The 19,266-nt window shown below is 35.7% G+C and overlaps 1 protein-coding gene across 1 annotated transcript; it reads right to left on the reverse strand.

The window, feature by feature from the left end:
- Nucleotides 1–10,603: 10,603 nt before the first annotated feature.
- TSN (translin) lies at nt 10,604–17,904 on the reverse strand. Its single transcript, XM_074301764.1, has 6 exons — nt 17,675–17,904; nt 16,518–16,611; nt 15,258–15,354; nt 14,541–14,656; nt 13,736–13,815; nt 10,604–12,589 (listed from the first exon to the last, which is right to left on the reverse strand). Exons 1-6 carry the CDS (start codon nt 17,738–17,740, stop codon nt 12,356–12,358), a joined length of 687 nt encoding a protein of 228 aa, XP_074157865.1. The 5' UTR covers nt 17,741–17,904; the 3' UTR covers nt 10,604–12,355.
- Between the last annotated feature and the right edge of the window lie 1,362 nt (nt 17,905–19,266).

A 19,266-nucleotide genomic window follows, 5' to 3' on the forward strand; every position in this document is an offset into this window, starting at 1 on the left:
TGTCTCATGCACGACTTCCCTATTTATAACTTCCTTGTACAAACAGCACTGTTTTGTGTCTCACAAAGCCAGCATCAGGTCAGCATGTCCTATTCTCAACCTTGGTCATGGAAGAGTAGAGAGCCAGCTTCAGATCAAACTACAGCCCTTGCCAAGCTCTCTGGGCAGTCTGTTATTGCTGACCTTCTACAGATCAGTACAATTTGCAATACTTTGACATAACCAGGATAATAACCTAAAGTCATTTAATCTCAAATCTATGCTAAAAGAAAGCTCTTTATTGAATGTCACTGAACTACAATTCATACAGCTTAATCAAATAGCTTTATTTTCTAATGCTTTCTTTTTAGAAATTTTGGTAACCTCCAGAAAGCTAAGTTTAGGCAAACTCAAATATAAAAATTTCGGTGAAGCAAACAACTTCTTCAGAACTTCATTCAATAACTTCATATCTATATATGCTGTCTGGAATGGTTGAAGAGGATAAAGATAGGACGGTCACCACTTCAACGTCACTGAGAAACCACTGAATGATACATGACAAGTTGGTAAAATGTTAATGACCCACCTAATTGTTAAGTGAGAAGGTAGTTCCTGGAAAAGTTCCACACTGGGCCGCATAGAAGATATTCAGAAGTTTCATTATGTTTTTTCTCACAGAAAAATGATTTCTTTAAATCATACAAAATACATTCTATCACAAAGTTCTTAAACTATTATTTTTAATCACTTATAGGGTCATACATCTGAATGTGGGGATTGCTGTGTAACCCTGGGCAAGTCACTTAACCCCAGCCTCAGGGGGGAAAAAAAAATAGAGATGAATGTGGGGATTGCAAAAAAATTTGGCAATAGTAAATGCTATCAAATATTCCACTAAGATTGAATTCTTTATGTAAAAATAAGTAAGCACATCTATCTCATTAGAATGCAAATATGCTTTCATCTTTAAGGTAAAATTATATGAATACCAAAGAATTATTTTAAAATAAAATTACTTATGCTTTATTATCAGTAAATGTTTAATTTATTATAAGATGCCTATCATATACCTATATACTCAAGGCAGTGTAAAAATTTCTTGAACAAAAAGGGGTCACGAGTGAAAAAAGTTTTAAAAAGCCCTGTTCTATCATACAGAACAAACTGGAACCCAGAACTAAATAAAAGGAAAATAAGTGGGTTTGCATTTGGGAAATTGTACAAAGTTTTAAATCACTGCAAGCTGCTCCAGATTGCTATGGTTTGACTTTCTGACATATTATTCTCTGGGCAATGCTATAGTCAAAAAATCACAGAATATTACAGTTTTTGAAGAATAAAAATTGATGATCGAGAGGGTGATAAGTACATAGGTTGTGAGTGAATACACTGAAATACTTGACACAATTTGTGCAGGAGACATATCCAGGGCATGTCTGACAAGAAAAGAAGGTAGGTATCGGTCATGTATTGAAAGTGAGATGGAGCATCTAACGGCATTATGCTAGTATCTGTGAAATATTAAAGGCCCTAGAAGAAGGTTTTCAGCACATTAGATAGATTTTCCACAGAGGATTTATAGAAGGACATAGACAAAACTGGCATAGAATGAGAAGATATGGATAAGTTATAATCTGCATCAATGAAGGGCATACCTTTACTGAAATCATCACAGATCCATCAAAGTAGCCAAGTACTGGAGTATCATATAGAACAATAGTGTCAAACTCAAATCGAAATGAAGACCACTAATCTGTACCTCAGATCTGCAGAATGCATATTTATTTATTTTTAAAATGTCTCATTATCTATGTTTTATTGTATTTTTATTTATTTTGTTAAATATTTCACAATTATATTTTTATCTTTCAGACCACACTTGGGGGTGTGTCAACTGACCTCCATTTTTGACACCTCCAAATTTCTTGAGAGCTTTAAAAATATTTTTTTAATTTTAATTCGTTAACTCAACAATGCTCTGGAATCCTGGGAATTTTTGTGTCTTGGAAATGGAAGTAGTTAGGGGAAGGGAACCAAAGTTGCTTGTCTTCTCTGTCCCTAACATTTACATCAATCTAGCCCTGATAGACCAGATGTATCATGGAAATGTCTTCAGTGCCTGTTCCCCAAACAATGGGTGGCTCAAAATGGTTTTCAATCTGTGGAGATCTAGGAAAATATAAGTATAGAGGAGGCAGCAATAATTGCTGGGGAGCCAAGGGGTCATAATTACAGAGGGGATGGGCCTTCTACAGTAGAAACTCTGAAGGCCTTCTCCATATCTGCCCTAGCCTCAAGTGCATTGTTTATTCAGATTCTACTCTCTATGATCCTGCATAGGGTTTTCTTGGCAAAGATATTGAAGTGGTTTGCAATCTCTTTCTCCAGTGAATTAAGGGCAAACAGAGTGACTTGCCCAGGAACATACAAGTGGTGAGTGTCTAAGACAAGATTTGAAATCAGATCCTTCTGATTCCAGGCCCAGGGCTCTAGCCACTGAACCATGCCTAAAGTGCATAAAGACTATAAATATAGGGAAAGTTCTATCTTTAAATTTTATTCTTCCAGGTTTGGGGAGGACTGAACCACTGTTTTATCAACATAGGGAGCACACAAAGAAGCATGCCTTCTACCAATGCAGCTCTTGTGCTTGCACCCTCTGCCTTTCTTGTTGTAAAGAATCAATTGAAACATTAAATGGTTAAATAACTTGCTAGCAACATACAAAAATCAAGCTTTATAATCAGACCAATGTGGCAAAATTAGCTTTTTCATGCAAGTTATAATTTGCTAGTAGAGGCTTCAAAGTTTTAACAAATTATTTAGTCTTTTATGGTACCATTTCTTACCCTATCACAAAGCTTCCCCCAGGATCTGAAAAGCTATTAAGAAACACTGGGTAGGGTCTTTTTGCCATAATTAAAGGGTAATGCCAAAGAAAATTAGATATTTTTTAAATTTAGTTTTATAAAGTCCACATTCAATGCAGGCTTTATGTATGATCACAGTAAATAGCTTTAATTTTGATGTGGAAGAAGAGTTAGAAAGGAGACAGTATCCCCTCCATCTAGTTTATTAATAACTGAAATTCTACAACTATAGACTTATTCATTTGACTTAAAACTTTGCATACTGTTGAAATGCAAACCTTCTTCTGAGGAATCATGTATTAAACAGTGTAAAAGCATTTCTCAGATATTTCTGGAATACAGGTTTAAAAAAAAAAAAAAACACTTGACAATTATAATAGGTGCTATCTTAGGGAAGAGGAAGGGTAAAAGAAATAAGAACAGTGAATAAAATATTCATCTCAAACTTTTCTTCCCTTCATAGTTCTTTACTTCTCTAGGCCTTATATGTTAAATAGGCTTAATAATCTCTGCTGTACTTATTCCTCAGGGTTGTGATGAAAAACTAATGAGATACTGGCATATAACTTAGTATTATGGTTTAGAAAATACCCTCTTTTCTTACCGGATTAATGGAAAGGACAAGCTGCAGAAAGCCAAAGAAAATTGTCCTTTTCCTGACCATAGAAAAATGTAGCGTGCTGTCGTCTCTAGAAGCTGCCGGATCACTCTCTGGGAAGAGATCTGTTGTGTCTTCTACTCAAATCTCTCAGACAGATTCTTCTTCCTGTAGTGAACCGTTGTCTCCAGGCAGTTGCTGTTAACTCTTGTCCAGAGAAGTGACTTCCCTTCCTGCAGAGAGCCCCGTCAGGCCTGATGTAATGCAGTGCTATCTCTTTTATCCTCCCAGAGAATGGGCGTGGGATAATGCAAGGGCTTCTGGGAAGAACCACCCCAGCCAATGAGCTTGCCCCCTCTATCAAGTCAACCTGAGTTCTCACCTTGTAATTGTCCAGAAAACCTGAATTCTCACCTTGTCACTGTCCAGACAACCTGAGTTCTCACTTAGTAATCCTAACAGAAAAATATGGGTTTTTCCCTATCTAGGCTGAAGAATTGAGAGCACATTTTGTCTGTCACTGAGTAGGATAGATTTAAGAGGTCATGTCACTTCAAATCAACTTCTAATTGTGTACTGATGAATGTCAAACTTCCCTGCCTACTTCCAGGCACCCCTGCTTCCTGTCTCTCCCCTTTCCAAAAATAATAGCTAATTAAAGTATTTTTATAGCTTTACAAATATTATCTCATGGGACATGGGTCTTAGTATTATCTTCAACTTTACAGAGGAGGAAACTGAGATAGCCATAATATCTACACAACGAAATCAGATGAGCTTCCTTAAAGTCAACTTAAATCTTTCCAGTGCCCATAGAACAAAATCCAAACTCCTCAAGGTGGCTTTCAAGGACTACTATGGTCTACTCACTAGTACTCAAGGGAAGCCATCCTCCTCACAATCCCACACACCCAATACTGATGTATTTGACTCCAAACATTTGCATAAACTATGTGAATTAGCTTTACCACTAATTTCATTCACACTATGAATAAAATTAATGATATATACCTGTTTTACATGTTTTTTCCAATTAGACTTCAAATTTCTATGAGACAAGAACAATGTTTTATACCCATCCCAGCAGTTAGCACAGCACTGGGTACATACTGAAAGTATTCAATAAATAGTTGTTGAATTGATAAATGCTCATTGATGATTATGAACTGAAATGCATTAGCTTGTGTTCAAAAAAATCTCACAAGAGTAATTTCTCAACCTTTTCCACTTCTGTATTCATCCTTACTTCCATTTTCATAAGCCCTCAAGACCTGCAGGACTTTTTTCCTTTAACAAATTTTTTTGTTTGTTTGTTTGTTTTTGTTTTTTTTTTCTCTGAATCTCCAACTTAACACAGTATCCATATCTCAAAGACCTTAGAGGAATAGCTTTGAAAAAGTAAATGCAACATCAAATTCTGTCAATAATCAGAACATTCGAATAAACAATGAAGAACAACAATTCTTGATCAATCACATTGGCTATAATGTTTTGGGGTTTTTTGTAACACAGAAAGATCTTTCACATTGATGATAAAATACTCTGATGAATGACCATTTTTTAAAATGAAGCAAACCAAAGAAACGGCATGCATTTGCATTATACAGAGTAACTGGGATGTTATAGTACTTGATATGATTTTTTCTAAGTAAATGGTTTTCTTTGAAATTAAAAAAAGGGAGAGGAAGATAACTAAAACATTGTTCCAAAGGGGTTTCACATATCTTGCTATTTTGAGAACTAAGCTGGGCAAACTTTAGTCCTGACTCTGATCAACATTCCATCCCCACCTCCCACTCCCAATTTCTGTAACATCTCTTCCTCATCTCTACCTCCTAGTTTCTCTGAAGATTTAGCTCAAATCCCATCTTCAAAAAGCCTTTCCCAGTTTCATCCTCTCCCCACTCATGTACTCCCTCTAAAATTACCTTTCATTTATACTCATATATATATATATACAAGAATATAATTTCATTAAAGGTTTTGACTTTATTTTTTAGTAAGCTCTTAATAAATGCTTTTTGGATGTCTGCATAGTCACTAATGAAATATGTAAAAGATCATGAGTACTTTTAAGGCAAATTGTAAATCACACATTTTAAACTAACATGGGAGAGTCCATATGGATGAGTATTCATGCCCAGTTTACCCAGAACTATTAGAACTATATATTAGAACTCCAATCATTATACACTTCAACAACACTGTATGAGGCTGTATTCTGATGGAAGTGGATATCTTCAACAAAAAGAAGATCTAATTCAGTTCCAATTGATCAGTGATGGACAGAATCAGTACACCCAGAGAAGGAACACTGGGAAATGAGTGTAAACTGTTTGCATTTTTGTTTTTCTCCCCAGGTTATTTTTACCTTCCGAATCCAATTCTTCCTGTGCAACAAGAAATTCGGTTCTGCACACATATATTGTATCTTGGATATACTATAACACATTTAAATGTATGGGACTGCCTGTCATCTAGGGGAGGGGGTGGAGGGAAGGAGGGGAAAATTCGGAACAGAAGTGGGTGTGAGGGATAACGTTGTAAAAAATTACCCATGCATATGTACTGTCAAAAAAATTATAATTATAAAATTAATTAAAAAACAAAAAAACAACTATAGGACTCCAGAAAGCCAGAACATTTTGCCCTACTTCTGAGCAGTCCCTAACTTTGAAAACTATTTTTCTGTCTCCATCAAAGCCGTTAGGCCAAACAAAGGTTAAATGCAATGGTAACATGGCAATGGAAGTGAAAAGGGAACATTTCTTATGCCTCTTAAAGTGGACTTGCTGGCCTGAACAGCAGATCTGTCCATAAAATAAGGCCAGATTCTATTGGTGAGATGCAGCTGAAATCTAGGAATACCAAATACCAGCCAGACTAGATGGCCATGGGTGAGCATTATTATGAGCTGTCACCAGATAAATTATCACAAGGAAATGACATGCAAAAGATACTAGGTGTTACTTCTCTAAGCATTTTCATAGGTCCATTTTTATTCCTGAGAACAAAATGGTAATGAATATCTCAAAAATTCAGGAATGTAATTAAAAGATCTCTGGGGAGTTAATTCCTATCAGATGAGTGTGATGCTATCATAAATCAGTAACCAAACTATCTACCCTTACTAGTAACAGCCTTTGAAAGAACATCTAATTTTAAGGCTTCCTCCTCACTTTTGTTCTCTTATACTTTAATCACTATTATCTCCATGGGGTCCCAAATGTTGTTTCAACCTTCTTTTCTCTCCCTTAAACACATCCACTTGTCAAAGCTTTAATTATTGCCTCCATAATTTACCTCGTTACATTTGAAAATTAAGGTAAACTGAGAGGCAATGGTCTGAGAATGATGAATTTATTAGTTAGGCTAGCAGTAACCAATAAATTGGGTCTATAACCTCTTTCAATAACCATAGACTATGAGATAGGGATTAATAATCTTCGTATAGTTTTGGGAACTACAAGATAACAATTAAAATTGGATAAGTGGAGGAAAAACAATTGCTTACATCAAGGAAAGCAAGCTAGCGCCTATACAGGGGCTCCGTTATTAAGAAATGTTTAATTGATTTTTGGGACCTATCTGCATTTTATTATCTTTGGTAGATAATCACAATACCAGACTTGCTGTCTCAGTGGAAGGGATAAAAATTTCTCCAAGTGGGAAAATTGGAAAACTGATGCACTGTTGGGGGAGTTGTGAACTAATCCAACCATTACAGAAAGAGATTTTGGATTTTAATTTTAATTTTAAGAGATTTTAATCCAGCAATACCACTATTAGTTCTTTATCCCAAAGAGATCATAAAAAAGAGGAAAAGGACCTATATGTACAAAAATATTTATAGCAACTCCTTTTGTGATGGAAAGAATCAGAAACTGAGATGCCCATCAATTGGGGAATGGCTAAACAAGCTGTGCTATATGAATGTAATATAATGCTATTATGCAGTAAAAAACGATAAGCAGTAAGATTTCAGAAAAATCTGGATTTATGTGAACAGATGCAAAGTGAGCAAAAGTAAAACAACTTTGTACTAAGTAACAGCAACATGAACTATTAATAACAACTCTTTTCTCAGGATACAATGATCCAAATAATTCCAAAGGACACATCATGGAAAATGCTATCCACATTCAGAGAAAGAACTATAATCTGAATGTATATCAAAACATACTGTTTTCACTTTACTTTTTTCATGGGTTTTTTTTTTTTTTTTTTCCTTTTGGTCTGTTTCTTCTTTCACAACATGACTAATATGGAAATGTAATTTACATTATTACATATATAACCTATTTCAAATTGCTTAGCATTTTAGGAAGAATGAAAGGGAGAAAAATTTGGAGCTCAAAATTTTGTGAAAATGAATATTTAAAACTGTCTTTACATATAGTTTTTTGGTTTTTTTTAAACTGTTAAAAAAAAAAAAAAACTCCCCACCTTCATGATGATAGGCAGGGATAGATTACATATCTTTTTAGGAATGGTAAATTAACTTGTTAGGCTTAATAAATAGATATCCAGGAAGTATTAGTATGAGAGAGAACTTTTAAAACTAATTTAAGCCAATTCAAAGAGAAAGCTAAGTTCCTGAGATCAACTCAAGGACATGGAAAATTGGCTTTAGGCAGATGCAGACTCAATTTTATATACATATATCTATATATAAAATCAATATAAACTGTATTGCTTACTGTCTTGGGGAGTGGGGAGGTAAAGGGGAGAAAAAAGTGGAACACAAAATCTTACAAAAATGAATATTGAAACCTATATTTACATGTATTTAGAAAAATAAAATACTATTGAGGAAAAAATCAAAACAGTATGAAATCAATTATATTTTAGAATAGAAATCAATACAGTAGAAATTAAAGGAATTTCTATCTTTCCACTTTATTTTTGTTTCATAAATTCCAATCTGTTATTTCCTTCTGAATATCCCCAAACCAAATATGTCCCACATCAAAATCACTTTCCAATACCACCAAAACTGGAACATCTTCCTGGCTTCCCTATTGCTAATGGTACCACTCTTGAAATTTCCACATCAGTCACCTTGGCATCCTCTCAAATCATCCTACATCTAGTCTTCAAGTACTGTGGATTCTTCAGGCCTTGTAGATTATTTAAAATAATGTCTTATATCTGTTCCTTCCATTCTACCTTCAGTGTCCAGAAGTGTTGGGGGGTTTTGCCACACCCCTTGTTGCAGTCTCACTGGAAACCGAAAGTTTCTTACCGCGCGCTTCTAGCTTCCACCAGCTTTCGGACGTCTCCGGCCCCGCTCCGGAGACAGGAGCGGGGAATAAGCAAACAGAGAGCCAACATGTAGCAGAGCTGTTCTTTATTGTCTGCTCCCCAAAATGTCTCCCCGAGCTGCCGCTGGCTATTCCTCTTATAGAGGTTCTTCTCGGACCCTCCCCGAAACCTCCCATTGTGGGCGGGGCCAGCTCCTTTAGCAATGCCTAGCCGTTTTTCTCCTTATATGGCCAGGCAACTCATAGTTCCACGCATCTACTGACTCGTAGCTCTATTAGTCGACCCCAACCACATCCTGAAGATGACTGACATTAGGGCGGCTCCCTTCCACACAGGGGGATCAGTTCCAGGCCCATTACACAGAAGGGAAGTGGAAATAAAGGATATAACTGAAATAGGTAATTTTTCAGAGGGAAAAATAAGATAGCCTTGGTTTCCTCCAGATTTTATTAAACAACCTTCTCAATTCAACTGAAAAAAAAAATTTCCCCCCTGAGGCAATTGGGATCAAGTGACTTGCCCAGGGTCCCACAGCTAGGACATATTAAGTATTCTGAGGCTAGATTTGAACTCAAGTCCTCTTGACTTCAGGGCTGGTGCTCTATCCACTGCACCACCTAGCTGCCCTTGAAAATATCTAAAAAATAAGCATTTTTCTTCTAAACATTTCTATAGTTTAAAATATTTTCTAGACTAACCTGAAGAAACTTTTATCATTATCTAACCAATCTTCTCAAGAGTCTAAAATTTTCATCCCCACCTCTCTCCTAGAGCTAGAGCAGGTTTTTTCATGTCATGGACCCATCTGGGAGTCAGATAAAGCCCACAGATCTCTTTTCATGTTTTTAAATGTGTGGGGGAAAAAAAATGTAAGATTACAAAAGAAACATTATATTTAGTTTTCAAAACATGTTTTAAAGCAAGATCGACAACCTCCAAATTATTTCCTTTAGAAAAGTATGTAAAAAGTCAAGGCCCTAGAAAATAGATTATGACTGGTAAGCAAGCTTGGATGAAAAATACTTCATGTTCATTGCCTTTCCCATCCCCTTATGGGATTAGGAAGGAAATAGGTAGCATTAAGAAGCTATCTTTTGGTTCCAGCAGGTCACACCTACGATTAGTTTGGAGAAGCTGATAGGAGTGGTCCAGAATGGATTGAGTGGTTTTGAGAATGACTCCCTAAGCATTTCTGAAAGATTAAATGACTAAGATTCTATTAGATAAAATTGACCTAAATTATGTATTCATCTTGTGACTGTTTCCTTATTTGAGATTCTTACCAATGCTATGTGAAAACAACTTATATGAAACAAGTCTGAGAATGTGAAGGGATCTTGACCAATTTGGAAATCTTTTCAAATGCTTTCATTAAAGACAAATTCACAAAAATTGTTTCTGGCAAGCCTGTACCTAAAGTGTACTTATTCCACCATTTACTGCATTTCCATGGAAGTTATAACTAATATATAGAGAGAAACTGTTCATTCTAAAATAAAAAATAATCCTTTCATCCCCTGCCCTCATTTTTTTTAAACACCAAGACAATAACATGGAGTTTAGGTCCCTTCAAAATCTGAGAAGCTGCAATTCCTTTCATGTCTTCCCACCTTGTCTTAATTCTGAAAGTGTGATGAAACTTGTGTCATGTTAAAAACCGTAATTGTAGTTTCTTTTTATCTCATAAATAGAATAATTCTGATTCGTGGGCCAAACTTTAACACACAGATATCTGTCCCTTACATTAGAGACTGTTAGAGCATGGTTCTTATGACCAGTGTTGAATCTTTCATGCCATATTTGATATGTGCACAAAACTCATTCTTCTATAGCGCCAGCTTATAGAAAATAAGTTTCTATGTAAAATATTCTCATATCATACTACTGATTACCACTACAAATAATAAAAAAATTTTATTTCTTATATGACAGCAATACAGCAAAACAAATAAACAAAACACACATTCAAAAATCAACTTATCCTTCTCCCATTTGAATGCATTTTTCCCATAGAACTTTGGACACTCTCAAGCAGAATCAATACTTAAAAAGAAAAAATTTGACATTAACTCCCCATCTTCTTTAGATCACATAAGTGAAAAGCCTTTTCAGATCTGATAGTGATATTTTAAATGCCTTGCTTTACCTGCCTGAGCATCTTTCAGTCCTTTAAAACAGACCTTTCTACAATGCACTATTTTGAAAAAGTTCTCAAAAAATGTTTCCCTTTAATAACCTTTAAAATTCACAGCTGTCAATAGTCTGCAAATTATGTGCTGTCAACAGTTTATAAATTAATCTCTATAATAACTTGTGTCACTGTTTCTATTTTCCTTAGCATAAAGGCCAAAATTCTTAACTTAAATTATGGTCGTGTTTGTTCTATGTTACAAACAGAATGACTAGTATTCAACCTCAAGGCTATTAAATACTTTGTATTACAAGTATAAAGAATGACAACTTTCCTTCAATTAACTCTAAGCAGTACAGTTACAGTCTTAATAACAGTCATTACATCCATGAATAACTGATGGAGAGTATCCTTAATTCTACCTACCAGTTGAAAAGGAGAAAGTTGAAATAATGTACCAAAATTCATAAATCTAAAATTTAATACTGGTACTTAGGAAACCAATGGCATTCAATTTGAAATACCTCACAAATACAGTATTAAGGGTAATACCTTTCTTTTATACAAGGTACAAACTACTGAATTCTTATGTAGTATAAATATGTAGTCTAAATAAATACTACATATTAAAATTTCTGCAAAAACAAATATTTCTAGAAATGTGATTTGTCATCTAGGCATATATCACATGAAGCATGTGATTATAACTAAAAACAGAGACTGTTTTTATGGTAATTCTTATGAAAGTGAGTCATTCTGGCAACATCAAAATGCAAAGGTTTTTTTAAAGATTAAATTTTTGTTTGAGCCTGATATTACCATCCTTTAAAGAGGGTCAAAAAAAAAAAAAAAAATCACCAAAAACATCTATATAGACACTTTACCTCCTCAAATAATTTTTAGCTTGATTATGCAAATCAAATCTTATTTTTACAAATATTAAGAATACTTAAGAAATACTTCCCATATAAAACTTTGACACTCAATTCATTCACAGGACTTGAATTAACAAAAGCATTATTTAACCAGAAAGCATGTTTTATATATTTTTTTAATTTATAAAAATTCTTTTTAATTGTCTATTTATAAGTTCATGCCAGATCCAGGCATGAATGATCTGCATTTTGGGATATGTAAAGAGTAGGAATTATCACAGAGGGAAAAATGTACAAGCAAGACATCAAACACTCAATACAATATGTCAAGGAAGTCAGGATTAACATGAGAACTATTTTTACCAAGAAGTTGGCAGTCACTACTGTTGGTGGAACTGAAATACCCTAAATTATAGAATAAGTTCACTTAAACAAGGGAATTGTCCTTCTGAAGACTTTTTTTTTCCTTTAAAAAAGTGTCTCATTTCTTATACCTGCACCATGCAACTGGTAAGAAAATAAAGAGAAGTTTTTAGCTTTTGCATCTTCTAAACTACCACAGGAGAGGGATTGTTAAAGCTCCCACCCCTCACTGGCAACTATCAGAGGTAAGCAAGGCCAACAAGTAGGAAATCTATTTCTCTGTACAAGCAGCTGCTGCTTCCTTATTGAAACCTCGGATTGACAAGTCATAGACCACTTCTTCTACTTTCTTCACGTCATACTTCAGGCCATCATATCGTTTTCTCAGTGAATCATTTTTTAAGTTCAGAAGTCGGAAGCCAGAATCTAGCTCATTAATGAAAGTAGAGATATGAAGAGGACGGGCATAGTCCCCAGCAGTGACACTGTTAACTGACAGACGAGACTGTAAACAGAAGGGGAAAAAAATTGTAATATATCATTAAAATGCTACTTTTTAGCACTATGTGACTTGAAATATAATACTAAAAAAAGGAGGGGAGAGGATGCCTAAGTATTTCAAATCAAATCCCCACCTCTCTATATATACTGTTAAATAAATACAGATTCTCAAAGTAAACCATTAGAAAATAAAATTATTTCAGCTTACTTAAGACTTGCTAAAGTTTATTATAATTCCACATCTTCTAAGATTTCTCCAATCATACCTAAACTGTTTTCATAAATCTAGTTAGAGATGAATAGAATTAATGAAGTCTTCTAAATAGTTCATACTGAAAAACATATTGGCACGGTAAAATGATAGACAGAAAACTATCAATTCCTACCTTTAATAATTACCAGCTATATGACCCTGAACTAGTCATAACTTTTCTAAGCTTCAGTTGCCTATCAGTATAATGGGGATGAAAATATTCACTATCTAACAAAAAGAATTGTTGTAAACATATAAATAAGAGTTGTCATTATTATCATTGTACCAGTCACACAAAAACAATAAAGAAAATTTGAAGAATACATTAAAAACATAGTATTATCTTAAAACCAATTCTCTTCAAACCTGTATTATGTCCTGCTAAAGATCTTCCTTCTATTAAGAAAACCTTCCTAATGACTCCAGTTCATACTAACTACATTCTCTTTTTTGAATTTGTCACATTTATAGTCTTTACCATATAAGGTACATTTCATGATATCCTCTCTTGCCAACAGTATTTCATGCATTTATTCTTTTCCCCATAATTAGACTGTATCTTAAGGAAGGAAATCACATCTTGGAGTATCTTCTACACTATAACATTCATTTGGTATCACCTTGTGGTTAATTAACTTTTCATATGTTCATCCAATAGATTTTATATTACTTGAGAGCATGGATATATTGCATGTATCTGAAAAGATCTGGCATAGTGCTTGGTACATAGTTTTAACTCAATAATTATTCAACAAGGGCTGTGGAAATATATATGTTCCATAAACATTTGTTGGATGATAGGAGACTTAATATGCTAACAATATTGACCATTCAGTGGCTATCCTTTGATAATTCAAACAGCTGATTTTTAAAAAAGACAAATTAGTGTTCTCTTACCAGTTCACTAGCAAGAATTAGCACTCCAGAGAGATAGTCTTCAATATCCAAATGAAATCCTCTTTCTCGATCAGGTTCAACTAAAAATGTCACATTAAAGTAAGATTATGCTCCAAATATAATTTGGTTCCAACAATATAAAAGCAGATTCAAATTACCCCCCCACAGGGTACTCATTAAATACTAGGGAAGAGATTAACAAGTTATGATGTATGAATATTATAAAAGAAACCTGGCAAGATTTATATGAACTGATGCAGAATGAAATGAATAGAACAATAACACTATTGCAAAGACAAAAAACTTCAAAAAAGACTTAGGAATTATGATCAACACAATGACCCACCAGGATTCCAGAAAACTCAAGAGGAAACATGTGATGGACCTTATCACGATGGACTCAGGGTGCAGAGGGAGACAGATCTTCCTGGGACCATGACCAATGAGGGATTATGTTTTGTATGACTATATACATTCATTACAAGAGGCTTTTTCTTTTTTTCCCCAGGGGCTGGCTAACCAGATCCAATATAATGTGAAAATTATCACTTAGCTAACTAATGTTACAAAAATTAAGATGGAGAGACATAATATTTTTCTGAATTGGGATTTTTTTTAATTAATTTTTTTAAATGCCCTTCAAGTCAGCTGTGAACATGACAAATTAGCTATTCAATCATGTTCAAGTTTTTTTTTTTTCCCTTCATCAAAAATAAATACTAAAGTGTCTTGTCTTGAAACATTTTTAAAAATCTACTCTCCTCCCAAATTACATAGATTCATTTAAATTTAAGAACAAACTTACTGCCAAGTATTTCTGTAACTGCTTCTCGGGTCACAAGTGTTTCTGTTTCCAAATACACAACAAATGCCGCCAGGAAGACCAAGCGTTGCAATACAAACCGCCAATGCTCATGAAATCTACAGTGAAATAAGCATATAAATTAAAACTTGTGTAAATTAGAAAAACTCCATTCCCACCTCAAGTTATCTTCTTGTTCAACATTACTGTAGCCAAATTAGAAATGCTTCCTAAGTAATGTCTGGGAGTTTGGGGAACCGGGCTCTCATCCTTGTTGTCATAGCTCTGTTTTATAAATTCAAACAAGTAAACTAATTTTGCTGGTTTTCAACCTTCTGTACCTGAAAAAATGAGGCTCAAACAGATCAGCCAAATGTCTCTCACTATTCAGATTCTGCAATATTTGTTTTTCTTAAAAATTAATGGAAATTGAAACAACTGAATTCTAAAATTTTGGCTAAATATCACCAGACTCTCGCATAGACTAAGACTATAAAATAAGATTATTTTCATTTCTTTAAAAAAAAAAAAAAAGTCCGTAAGATAAAGACTTTATTATCTCATTTTAGCTTTAAATGTAAAAGGCCAGTCCTTCCCATCTAACTGTCACGTGACTCCTCAGCATTGTGTCTGCAGAGTTTCAGATGTAGCTTACTAATAGCATCCATGAGACATTCTCTCCTTTGGTTTTCTACAAAACACATTAAATTTCTCACAAACCTGTAGTACTGTTCAGCAGGGAACTTGGTCTTCAGAGAAGTAAGCTGTGTTTTTACTGTGTCAAAATGTTCTCGAGCTTTCAGACATTTCTTTGGAACTGATCGTAAAAAGATGACCAAAATTAACAAATGAAGACAAGATTGAATATCACATAAGGTTCTAGCCTAAATTGTCTCCATATGTAAAGTACCTGGAAACAAAGCAACATATTTTTCGCTTCAGAGCCATTGTTAACATACATTTCTACTACCTCAACCAAGTCTGGAAAGGATAACCTTGACTTTCAAAGTGACAGTGACTAACCAATTTAAAAACAGACACGGAAAACAAACTAGTCTATGTTCAAATTGAAAAAAGAGGGGAACATGAGGATTAAGAAAAAGGTGATGAGAAGACAAAAGTTTTCCTCAGAAAGATGCAAAGTACCCTTGATATTATTTTTCATAATATCAATTATGAGACCTGTGATAACATCTTTTTTTCCACCTTATATTGAATCTATCAGCCAGCCTCTTTCCTTCAATGAGCCAGTGGTTACCAATGTCATCAACAAATGCAGGATAAAATATTCTAATAAACTATATTTCAACCATGTGGGCCCATGCTATGCAGAAGGATCTTCAGTTTGACTTTTGACACAATCTGCTTCCAATTCAGAGTTGACTGTAAAACCCTTGAATCAGAAACAATACTTACTACCTTTAGTTTATAAATACAAACCACAGCACACTCAACTAGGGACACTATAAAACAAAAGAATCAAATTATAGCTCTCAAATGCCACAGGCATACTTTTAGTGGGATTTTATCACAGGATTTTAAATAACAAATTACATAATACAGATATTCAAAGTAATTTAAAGATACAAACCAACCTTAACTCAGAAAACCTAAAAAATAAATAGGGGGAAGCTAGGTGGCGCAGTGGATAGAGCACCAACCCTGAAGTCAGGAGGACCAGAGTTCAAATCTGGTCTCAGACACTTAACACTTCCTAGCTGTGTGACCCTGGGCAAGTCACTTAACCCCAGCCCTCAGGGGGGGAAAACAAACAAACAAACAAACAAAATAAATAAATAAATAGCAACTTACTCCTTCAATTCATAAACAACATCATTAAAAGCAAAATGGTCATTTTAAACAGAAAATGCATAGCCATACATGTGTACAATGTGTGAATTACAACCATTGGCTGGAAAGGCACATACCATAGAAGTGTTGATCTGTCTAATATCAATATCAAAACAAATGTGAACTCACTGTCCTGAAATCCAGAACCCTGATGAACCCCTTGAAGCAAAGTTAAGATTTCTCGGGCTGTCTGCTCCAAACTCTGCACAACTTTCCGGATTTCCTGGGGGAGGAGAATGAAAGATTAAATTATTAAATAAATTTAATATAATCTCTAGCACCACTTTAGCTTTTCACACTTTCCACTAAAAATACCACCCACTTAATTAATATTCAAATGAAAAAACCTGTAAAGTTCAAATCATTATCACTTGTTCCCACATACTAAATACATTAAAAGCCCTGTAAGTTCAAAATTTAAAACTTCCACTTTTCTACATTTCTCATTCACAGCAGCCATCAGATAGATAAACCACAAAATTTTAAAAACCAAAGCTTTTTAAAAGCCCATTACCATCAACAAACAAAAACTTAGACTATAAAATTAAAGATGGAAAGAAAAGATGGTTCCACAGAGTTGACTCAAATAGAGGCAAAGCCCTCACTCTCCATATTTTGTACATTTTTGACCCGATGTTGTCCTCCGGGTAATGTTCCAAGAACATTGACTACAAAAATCCAAATCTCCAGGGATTTGGACTATTTAGATGACTGGGAATCAAATCGGACTTTAGCCCTTCTTTGCCATCACCCCCCCCCCAAATCCCAACACTCTGTAAATCTTCCTTTTCTGCTGAGTTTTAAACTCGAGGAGCAGAACAGAGAGCGAAGGATTTGGAGCCAAAGGATGTATCACCTCAGGTGAGTCACATTCCCCTCGCTAGGCCTCCGTTTACCCATCTGTAAAATTATTAGACTGGACTAAATAAAACATGTACTCTTCCATCCCTGCGCTTATTATCACTGCCGGGGGGCTGCAGGTGCACGTTCCGGGTAAGAAGTAGAATGAATAACGAAATTTAACAAAATGTCCTGGATGAGGTGCAAGACTGGCCTGAAATTTTCTCACCAGAAGGGAAAGCAAAAGCCGGAGGGGGCGGGGCACGAGCGCAGGCCTGCAAGAAGCCACAGGCAAAGAGCCTGAGGACCCCACTAAGGGAAGCGCAGGATGAGGACAGCCGGGAGGGGGTGGGGGGAGAGAAAGGCCCACGGGACAAAGGTTTAACGGGGTTGGGGTTGGGGGGTGGGGGGGAGAGGCCGAGTGGAAAACCCGGGGAAAGCCTCGCCTCTCGGATGTCCTGCTCAGCAGCCAGGAATCCCTGCAGTTCAATGAAGATCTCGCTCACAGACATGCTGTTGAAGGCAGAGGGCAACACTGATTACGAGAGGGCTAAAGGGCAAATAGAAAGAAGTCTAGTTGACAAAACAACTACAGAAAATCTGCCGCCCAGACTCCCGCTTTTCACGCCCACGAGTCCGTCGTAGCAGCCGTCGCAGGGGTCCTCGCTGAGCCCTCGGCGCGCCAGGGACAGCAAGAGGCTGCCCTCCGAACTGCCTGATATTAATATCCGTTCTCCGTTCATTTCCCGGACTATGAAAGCCATTCTTGCCGGCTGCTAGGGGTACAGACACATTTTAGACTTCTTCCCGAGTGAAGTGGTGGGGGTGCTAAGCGACAACGGAGATGGGAGTTGTTGTCCAAGAATTTTGAACAGGCACTATTTTAGACATCTTGGATAGTCAGCCACCCCGCTCCCCCCCTCCAGCACATGGTCCTATGTTAGGGAGGAGGAAGGAGGAGGGACCAGTGGATTTAAAGGCGTTGAAAAGTGCGCTGTCCGTGGCATCCTTAACAATTATTCCAACAGCTTTTTTTTTTTTTAAATAACAAGCAGTACTAGCTTTTATTGTAGGCACGAGTCAAAGTAATAGCGTTTCTCCTGAGAGGGAAAATTATGGAAAACTCTGTGATTTCAAAATATTATTTTTCGACGGAATAATAAATTCTTAGTTTCTTTTTATAGCTATGTCGTTTTAATAATACAGTAACAAAAGAACATCCAAATTAGGTACCTATTAGGCGCTTACAATGTGCAGGGTACTGAACTAAATACTTGAAATACAAATAAAATCAGGAAGAAAGTGCCAGGTCTAAGATCTTTCACTCTAATGATAGACACATGAAAGGGCGCCGGTGGGGTGGAGGGGAATGTTGGCAAAGTCTGGAAACACAAGTGCTCGTTCTGGAGAGGAAGAAAGCTATGGCCGACCTGAGAGAGAATCTTAAAACGAGGATTCTGGGAGGGAGTAGCCCGTCAGAGGAAGAGGGAGAGGGCCAGAGTGAGGAGGCTTCCGTGGTATAGTAAGGGAAATGAGTGGAAAGGCCAGAATGAATGTAACATTATATCCAATGCTTATTCTAAATCAACGCATAAACGGGAATACAGCGCAAAAATAAATTTTCAAATCACAAATCCCCACAATGAAATGTCTAGGTTAAATTTCATACAGTTTCTAGGCAATAAGAATTATAGATACTGAACTGCCAGAATTATCACACACTCTAAATAAGAGGAATTTAATAGTGTTTAGTGTATTTGAGCATTTGAAAGTCTTACCATATCTGTTAAATGATTGGGGAAAGATGAAAACCAGTAACAGACAAATTTTAAGCTCCCAGATGGAAGAAATAATTTTAATGCCCTTAAAAAAAAAAAAAAAAAAAAACTACAGTGAGTCCTAGTCACCATGCTGGGCAAGTCCTTCCTTCAACTTCTTTGGACCTGAGTTTCCACAATTGTAACATGAAGAGGTTATTGCTGACTTCAGGTCTCTTCCAGCTCTGAATCCTAAACTAATAAAAGGAAACAAATTCTCA

This window comes from Sminthopsis crassicaudata, chromosome 3, assembly GCF_048593235.1.
Source record: "Sminthopsis crassicaudata isolate SCR6 chromosome 3, ASM4859323v1, whole genome shotgun sequence".
Taxonomy (NCBI): Eukaryota; Metazoa; Chordata; class Mammalia; order Dasyuromorphia; family Dasyuridae; genus Sminthopsis; species Sminthopsis crassicaudata.

What these genes read in the sequence shown, in the direction of transcription:
- TSN (XM_074301764.1), bottom strand. Translation starts at nt 17,740, where the DNA reads ATGTCTGTGAGCGAGATCTTCATTGAACTGCAGGGATTCCTGGCTGCT. An exon ending in CTGAGCAGGACATCCGAGAG is followed by an intron (nt 16,612 to 17,674) that starts GCGAGGCTTTCC and finishes CTCCTCCCCCAG; the next exon opens with GAAATCCGGAAAGTTGTGCA. An exon ending in CCTGCTGAACAGTACTACAG is followed by an intron (nt 14,657 to 15,257) that starts GTTTGTGAGAAA and finishes ATTTCACTGTAG; the next exon opens with ATTTCATGAGCATTGGCGGT.